The sequence below is a fragment of the Orycteropus afer genome, unplaced genomic scaffold (assembly GCF_000298275.1).
Source record: "Orycteropus afer afer isolate SDZICR_OR568_19922 unplaced genomic scaffold, OryAfe1.0 scaffold00408, whole genome shotgun sequence".
Classification (NCBI taxonomy): Eukaryota; Metazoa; Chordata; class Mammalia; order Tubulidentata; family Orycteropodidae; genus Orycteropus; species Orycteropus afer.
Window position 1 is genome coordinate 1,408,278 of NW_006921995.1, and position 9,578 is coordinate 1,417,855.

Sequence of the window (9,578 nt, forward strand, 5' to 3'; positions counted from 1 at the left end):
CAGAATTTGACTAAAGTAGGTATTAATTACAAAGATGTTATTTAATATTTTCCATATTAATTGACTTTATTTTCTCAATTGCTAATCAATAATAAAATTTTGTAGATCTTATGTAAAGAATTATCTTTCATAATTTTACATTAGCTATTTTTATTCTTTCATTTCATTGGTAATTGATTGCATGGGTAGTGTATTCTACTTCTCAGTTTTTTAACCATGACTTACCTGTTCCACTGTACCGCAGCTATCCACTGGGAAAAGAACCTTGACATTAAAAAAAAAAAAAAAAAAAGATATTGGAGGTGGGAAGAGATGAAGGAAATTTCCTGGGTGTTGATAATAGCCTATATATCTTGATAGGGATTTTGGTTAGACAGTGTATTAATGTGCAGAACTTGGTGAATGTGCATTTAAATATTATACATTTCATTGTGTATAAGTTTTTTAAGAAAACAATAATGAATACTAGTTAATGGTATGCATACTGAAGTATTTTGGGGGACATATACTGAATTTTACTTTGAAATTCATCAAACAAGAATAGATAAGGAGATGGATATATGGGATGATGATAAAGCAAGCACAATTAAATGTTAATAAAACCTAGGTACTGGGTATGTGTGTGTTGTTCTGTGCCATCGAGTCAGACCCGATTCATAGTGACCACTCCTTGGGTTTCCGAGGCGGTATCACTACAGAAGTAGATTGCCCAGCCTTCCTTCCCAGGAGTGGCTGGTGGTATATGTGTGGTCATTGTAAAATTTTTTCATCGTAGTGTTATATGTTTGAAAGTTTTCATAATAAACAATTAGTAACAAAATTATAAGTGGTATATATTATGAAAGTATCCATTAGTTAAGAATAACCTAATAATATGCTGTTGTTGTTGTTACGTGCTGTCAAGTCAGACCTGACTCATAGCGTCCCCTCCTTGGGTTTCCGAGGTGGTATCACCATGGAAGTAGATTGCCCAGCCTTCCTTTCGAGGAGTGGCTGGGGAGTTTGAACCACCAGCCTTCTGGTTAGCAGTCAAGTGCCTTAAGCCCTATACTACCAGAGCTCCTATAATATGCTGTAGTTTATTTAAATAGCTCAATTTCATAAGTATGAAATTTCACCATAGAAGCAAATTTTGAGTGATTTAGAATGTGGATGGTTGCTGTTTAAACTGCAATGGATTTTTATAGTGTAACTTTTTAAAAATTATTAGTAATTCCTCTGTCTTTACAAATTCATACTTTAACATACTTACTAAAAAACGAAGACTCTTATGAAAAAATTATAAATGTGTTTTAAAAAAAAAAAACCCAAACCAAACTCAATGAATCGAGTCAATTCCAACTCATAACACCCTCCTTTGGGTTTCTAAATCTTTATGAAAGTAGATTGCCCTGTCTTCCTTGCACAGAGTGGCTGGTGGGTTTGAACCACAGACCTTCTGGTTAGCAGTCAGATGCCTTAGGCACTACACCACCAGAGCTTATAAATATGTTAAGCTATTACTAGTACTTCAGCAATGACCAGCAGCTGCTAAGAAAGGTATACTAAGAAGGATTCAATTCATCATGAAAGAGTACTATGATCAATTGTTAGTACCTCCCTTGGTATGGGAAAAGCAGCCTAGAGAAACCATGCTTTCCATGGTTTGTAGTGTCTGGTCACATTACTCTCATCACCATAATAAAATCACATAGGCTTTTTAATGCAGTAATTAGAAACATTTTTTCATAAGCTTAATCCATACTAAATAGATGGTATCTCTACTGAAACTACTAACTAACATACCTTGTTCCATATATCCACAATCTTGATCATAAAGGATGAGTCTCCTCCTTACTCTTTTACACTTTTGGTTTGGTACACTTTAAGTTTGTATTAATGACTGATTTTCATTCCAAAGATATTAAAATGAAGGAACTTGAAAGAGAATTAAAAATAAATGTTTAGTTTCATTGATGCCTTTATATGTGAAGTTTTATAAATACTAGGAATAAAATCTCCTTGGACTTGGTGCCATAGAGGTCTTGGTGTGGGTGTGTGTGTGTGTGTGTGTGTATGTGTATGTTTGGTCTAGAGGGAAAGGACTCAATGGAAAAACTAAGTATTTTTCACCAGACTAATATACCTTTTCTTCTTCTAGAAACCTGTGGATTTTCGTGTCTAAATTTACTGAGTTTGATGCACGAAAATTACACAAATTATATAAACATGCTATTAAAAAACGGCAGGAATCTCAGGTAAATTAATGTATCATATTGTTTTCCTTATTTCCTTAAATTAGGAGGTGTTCTTCCTTATACAGGATTTCAGCTAATAAATGTAGTAAGAATTACACTCACTGCCATCAAGAGATAGAAAATCACCATTAGAACACCACAGTTGTAATTGTTGGAGACAAAATTCAATGGAAGCTAAAATTAGTGGGCAAAAACCAAGAATACTGGCATAATTTAAAAGGATCTCTTCTGAGATGTTTGCTTATTAATTACAAAAGAAAAACTAATTTATACAGGAGAAACCTGGCTGATACCACTTTAACCAAGTCATCGCAGTTAACGTCACCAGTAATAAGACATACTGACATCATGAACTCCTAATGTGTTGCACTAAGAAAAACACATGACTTTCGTGGTGTTTATTATGCCAAAAATGCAGAACCTTACTCTAATCATGAGAAGATGTCAGACAAACGCAAATTGAGGGACATTATCCAGAATTACTGTCTTCAAAAATATCAAAGTCATGGAAAACAAGGAAGACTAAGGGATCATCACAGATTAGGGAAAACTAAGGAGACATGACAACTAAGTATAATAGGAAGTTTTAAGCTAAATCCTAGAACACACAAGAAAGCATTAGTGGGGAGAAATGGGATGTCTGAGTAAAGTAGTTAATAGTATTGTTCCAATGTCAAGTACTTGGTTTTGATCATTGTACCATAGTTATGTAAGATATTGACATTAGAGGAAGCTGGATGAAGGGTATGTGGGGATTCTTGGTACTATTTTTGTAACTTGTCTGTAAGTCAAACTTTTTCTAAATTTTTTTTTTTAAAGATAAGAGGCAAACCATTTTGCTTTACAAAAAAAAGATTTATAAATGTTGCTTTTATGTGTTCTAAAACCTATGTGAGGGATTTGTTCAGAATTTTGTTTTTATGGATTTTTTTATGTCTCGTAAGTATTTGAAGCCAGTTAAAAAAGATTCTTACACTTTTGTACATTTATTTTAGCAAAACAGTGACCAGAACAGCAACTTGAATGTTCATATGATTAGAAATCCAGGTAAGTAAACCTAACTAATTGTTTTGGAGAATACATCTTTTAAAAAACTGTTTTTTTGCTTCTTAATTTTGTTTTAAATAAATTATAAAATGAATTTTTGTTTTTATTTAAAAGTGTCTTTATAGTAAGATATTATGATTCTAATACAAACCTACGTATTATATCCAATCTATTATCTTAATCCTTTTTAGCTTATTATAAACTTCCATAAATTACTCAGCCTTTTACCAGTTTCTAGGAATTATAGACTAATTATTAAAATGAATGTATGTTCTTTTTTGATGTTTGGAAGAATAATGCATTCTTTTCATACAAGAGTCACAAAAGTATAGTCCATCTGAGAAGGTAAGCACCTGTATTTCTCAGTTGCAATTCTTTATATTTAAGAATCAGTTGGCCCTTGCTGAGCCTTAAAGAACAAAAACAAAAAAATACCCACTGCCATCAAATTGATTCCAACTTACAGCAATCCCCATAGAGTTTCCAAGGCTATAAATCTTTATGAAAGTTGATTGCTTCATCTTCCTCTTGCAGAGCAGCTAGTGCATTTGAACTGCTGACCTTCTCTGGTTAGCAGACAAATACTTTACCTACTATGCCTCCTCGGGCTCCTTTGTAACCTTACTACTGCATTTTTTTCTAAATGCTTTAGCTGCCTCTCTTTGGGGTGTAATTTTGTTTTGGTAGGAGTTGAAGCTGGAGGTTTTTTTTAATCTAGCTGCAAAGTTATTTTTATCACTTCCTTTGTAAGTCATTAATAAAAGTTGGACTTTGTTTCTAACAGATGTGGAAAGATTAAAAGAGAATACAAACCATGATGATAGTAGCAGAGATAGTTATTCATCTGATAGACATTTGATATCTCAGTTTCATGATCATCATAAAGACCGGCATCAGGGAGATTCTTACAAAAAGAGTGATTCCAGGAAAAGACCCTATTCTTCTTTTAGTAATGGTAAAGATCATCGTGATTGGGATCACTATAAACAAGACAGCAGGTAAACTTGAGAGTTACTTTTGAAATTCTGATATAGATGTCGTTCTTTTGATTGTGTTTGTTGTGCCAGCCAATTCAATCTTTAATCAAAATTTAAGTCTTATGTGAAGCATAGAGTACTTCTTTTGTTGATACTAAGAACTCAATTTCTTTATAAAATAGTTTTTCAAAGTATAAATTTAAAATGAAAATACATGTTGAGATTTATAAAATTAATGTTGGACTCATTGTTGTTGATTTTGGAGAACGTTTTGCACAAATACACTTCAAAATGTAATAGGGTAAAATCTGGGTGGAATATGGTTAAAATTTGGTAGGGAGAATTCTGCATTCCATACTTAAAAAAAAAAACTCATGAGGTGAAAAAGAATTTCTGTGAACACACCTCAATTTTAAAAAAAAAGGGTGTGGGGGGGCGACTAACCTAAACCTGCAATCTGAAATAGTCCTGAAACCAGGATTTTTTTTTTTTTTTTTTAATAGTAGTTTTGTAAAGCCTTTGGATAGTAAGCAACCTGAAAATAATGGCAACTGCAGAATACCTTTTATGAAATTATTGGTAATGGAATATTTTCTTTAGTTAATGATGGTTACTAAAGGCAAACATGAAAATTGAGAAGAATAAAAGATGAGAAATAAATAAATTGAGCCTTTGTTTGAATTTTAATTGTGCTTACTGCATAATTTCTTCTCCCTGAGAAGCACTGTCACACTATGAACACATCAGTTACAGACAGCTTTTAATGTTAGGAAGGGGGCATATGATGAAAGGGAAAAGCCACCTGTGTAGTAAGTAGTGTATAATTCCACAGACCTATAGAAATGATTTATGTTTATAATAGGGCCCTTTAGCCAAAACAAAAAATACTAACTGATGTTCAGTGTATTTTATTTGAACGGGAAAGCATTTTAGAGATTTTTCATTAAACTGCCATATTTATTTATGTAGGGAGTAAATTTTTAAGTAGTGATTTATGAGTCAAATCTTATTATATGTAGTCAAAATTGAGGAAAGTTTTAATAGATATAATGAACCAATGAAAATTCTACTTTATGAGTTATTCCATAGACTGCATTCTAGAAGTTTTTATTTTATGTACTCAGGGGCATAAGGGCATTTTGGGGGTATTTTGGATACTTGCAATTATTGTAAATCTAACCTTCAGATAGTAAAGATGTCTTAATACTAATACATAGAATAAAGTTACAGCTTTAAAATGAGCATGTGAAATTAGATGGTGTCTGAGGTGCTTGCTCTGTAGTGTTGGCTTTAGTTTTGTGAATCTATTCTTCAAAGGGATCTAGAGTTATTTTCCAGTTGTTTTTCAGCTTGTTTTTATGAAGTTTGTAATGAAACACTGAGCTTGTATATAATTTTTAAAGATGTTTTTAAGGATTTTTGTGTTTTAAAATAAGTTTTATTTGGAAACATTTTAATTTACATTGTTTATTTGACTAAAATTCTTTATTTCTCTTTTATTAGATACTATAATGACAGAGAGAAACACAGAAAACTGGATGATCATAGGAGTAGAGATCACAGGTCAAATTTGGAAGGAAGTTTAAAAGAAAGATCTCATTCCGATCATCGTTCTCATTCAGATCATCGGTTACATTCAGACTACCGGTCAAGTTCTGAATATACACACCATAAATCTACCAGGGATTATAGGTATCACACAGATTGGCAGATGGACCACAGAGCTTCCAGTAGTGGCCCTAGGTCACCACTAGATCAGAGGTCTCCTTATGGCTCCAGATCTCCGTTTGAACACTCAGTTGAACACAAAAGTACTCCTGAGCATACCTGGAGTAGTCGGAAAACATAACAGAAACTGATACTTTGTATTTCTGGACTTTTCTTTTAGCCATATATCATAAACCAACACAGTAATTGCCTTACATGACTTGAAAGATATAAACAGATCTTCTATCAGTAGCAGTATTGTTACTTCTTTCCAGGATGCAAGGTTTATTATCCCAACAGAAGAGAAAATATTTTTATATTTAAGGATTATGCTGCACTGTACTACAAATATTGTAGTACTTTTTTTCTTTTTTGTTTTTCTTTTTTAAAGAAATGGAAAATGTTTACTATTACAGGGACCTCAACACTGCCCTCCCATATAGGCTGGATAAAACTGTTTTTAAGTCAGTGATTTTAAACTGACCTCCATTTAAATTATGTTTGTTTATGAACTGTACACTCTGACCTGTGATCATGTTTCAGGAAGGAATGAAAGAGAGTTCTTTTCTTAATAAAGAAAAAACACTCAAGGACTTTGTTCACTTTCCAAAGCTACTTGTTTACATTGTACACTGCGACCACCTTGCCGCTTTTCATCACAAGCTTGAATATTTAAATTCTGTACTTATATCTGTAAAATAGCCAGGAATTTCCTGTTTGTGATGTATTATTATGCCTTTTTACAAAAAAAGAAAAAAAGAAAAAAAAAACCTGTAAATTACTGTAAATGGAATAAATGAGCTTTCCTTATTCCCCTACCCTTCTCAGGCTTTTTTTGACTGTTCCTTTCCCTACCAACTCAGGCCTTCTTATTAAAAAAAAAAGAAAAAGAAAAAGTCCATTTAATAACACTTTTTAATGATTTGTCTTGATGGAACCATTGTTTAGAATGTAATAATGGGGAAAGGGGCCACTTAATTCCATTAGTCCTCTTTTTATATTGAATATTTCATTAGATACATGTTATTTCTTTCTCTTTTTGTTTCTTTTTTAGTCAATATTGTGTTTATAGTAACAAATTGGTGAGAGGATATGTAAAATCAGAACTGCATGCTCTGGAAACTTCTTTCAGATGCATTTGCTTTAAAAGGATAGATGTATGAAAACTTTCAGAATCCAAAACAGCCAAAAGTTATTGTAAATCCATTTGTTCTCCTTTTCATGTGGGCAATAATGTCAAATGTGCTATGCAGCCAGGTAACCTTTTAGATAAACTTGATTGACTTTTAATATAAACTGTTACGATGCACACTGATTGTATATAAAAACCTTATATATGACAAATTAAATTTAAGAAAAAGGATATGTGGGCTCCTGTAATTTTCTGCTGCATTCTTACTCCCTCGAGCACTTAACCTATTTTTTTTTTTTAAATAACATTTAGCTGCCAGAAAAAAGGATATTTTGGTAAGCAATTGGATATTCTTAATATGTAGCACTACAGCTAAAACTATTTTAAAGACTATATGAATCTTTCTATAAAGTAACACTTATTTCATATACATTCATTGTTGGATTCTGGCTTCCTGCAGATATTATTTTAGAATGACTTATATTTATTCACAGATTTTTATTTTTTTATATTATGTGGAAATTTTTAAAATAATATTGAATACATTCCTGGATGTATACTGTGATGTAACAAATTTGAATTTTGACAAATACGAGTATAAGAATATGTTCCTATATGTGTCCCTGTTTATTAGATGTGGGAGCAGTCTATAAAATATTGTCCATGAGTGCAATGTATTTTTTAATCCAATTAGATCTAAAGTTTATACTATGTGCAAAACAAAACTATTTTAAAAAAAAATGATTTCTCTTTCAGATACAGTTGTCCTGAAAAATAATGAACTGGTTCTTTTCCTGGTATATGAAATAATATGTGAGGGAATAGCTCATTTTCTAAGCATCAAATTTATAATTAAATATAAAGGTGATGAAACAACTTAGTGCTGAATATTTTTTAAGCTTGTTCACTTTTCTCCACATTTACTATAAGTGATTATTTTCTTTTACGAGACAATATTTGACTAAAGATTATAGTTCTTTATGAAGTCTTAACACAGTGAATTGATCAAATTGAATGATTTTAATTTATCACCTTTCTTTTGGGACATTTGCTTTATATCTGATGGTGCAAATTTCATAGAAATGGGCTCCTGTAATTAGAAGTATATTAAAAATAAATTTTATGCATTTTTATGTCTCATACAGTGTTAAATTTAGTTGAATATTTCAGTCAACCAGTGAGCTGAGTTGAATGAGAATCTAAAACTGTAACATTTATTAATTTCTGGAAAATATGTCTATTATATGTAAGAAGTCACCAATTATTTAGGAAAGGAACAAGCCATAAATTTGGTAAGACACAAAGGAGAACATTAATACATAGGTGTAACAGGGAACATTATAAAATAAGCTTATTACTGTCTTTTACATGCTCATTCTGCTTAATTTTTATCCATTTATGTTTAATTTTTCAAGGATGGGAGTATTCATAGTACTGTACCAATTAACCCTCCACTTTAATGATATACAATAAATGATTCTTTCTAAAAGTAATGGTCTGTTTGCTTTAAAGAAAATATTTTTTGCTTAGAATATGTTAGAAAATAGTTTTCAGACTGGAAAATGAGTTTGAATGATTCATTAATTTCAGAGTGATTTAATGAAATGAAAAACTTTACAATAAGAGTTGAGTACATACACACTAGTACAGATTATTGTTCATTTTCATTAGCCTTAGCAAGAATTAGTAGCGATAAATGGCACGATTTTTTATCTTTGCACCACATTACTCTTGTTCCTGAGTAGAAAATGGTCTGTGGGCTATAACAAATAACAATGCGGCTTTATAACTACGACAGGTAAGCGGGTTTGGCAAAAGCAATTTATAAGCACAGGTTTCTTTAGGCTTCTATTGCCATCTAAAATATAAACTGTTAACTGTGACTTTAAAAAGTTTTAACTAGTTCAATACTTAGTAATAAAATATTTTTAAATGTTCTGAATTGGTGTATTGAAGCATATTGATATAAATGCCCCATCACATTAGATTCCAGCTCAACAAAAGTACAAATTAAACTCTATATTATTCTGATACTTTATACAAGATTATGATGGGCTAGATAATATTGCAAGAACAGTATCTTGAGACAAAGTATCAAACTTCTGCATTAAAATTCTTAAAGCATCCAAATGTAGATCTTTGGAAGAAAATAATGCAACTGAAATTATCTTTTCTCCTGATGATGATAAGTGATTTGGTAAAATACACTAATTTTCTTTTTTTTTTTTTTTTAAGAACCTAACAGCTTGATTTTAGTACAGGAAACCTTTGGCTTCTCTTTCAAAGAAGGACCTAGAATAGGAACCTTTAGCTATATTAAAGGGTAAAAAAATGAGATTACTTGTAAAAAGAAAAAAGACTTTCAGATTTAGCAAAATACCTATACAGATTCTCCAGTGAGGCTTTGTGTGTTTGATTTCTACTCTCAATGGCCATTAGCCACCTTGCCCTTTAGTATTTGTTAAATTACTCAACCTT

At 31.5% G+C, this 9,578-nt stretch overlaps 1 protein-coding gene across 1 annotated transcript in view; it reads left to right on the forward strand.

The window, feature by feature from the left end:
* Positions 1-6,110, forward strand: part of CHD1 (chromodomain helicase DNA binding protein 1) — a 134,671-nt gene extending 128,561 nt beyond the window's left edge. The window contains exons 33-36 of the mRNA XM_042782681.1: positions 2,141-2,237; positions 3,233-3,284; positions 4,069-4,282; positions 5,765-6,110. Of these exons, the coding sequence (XP_042638615.1) occupies positions 2,141-2,237; positions 3,233-3,284; positions 4,069-4,282; positions 5,765-6,110 (709 nt within the window). The remainder of the gene's footprint in view (positions 1-2,140; positions 2,238-3,232; positions 3,285-4,068; positions 4,283-5,764) is intronic.
* Positions 6,111-9,578: the final 3,468 nt, after the last annotated feature.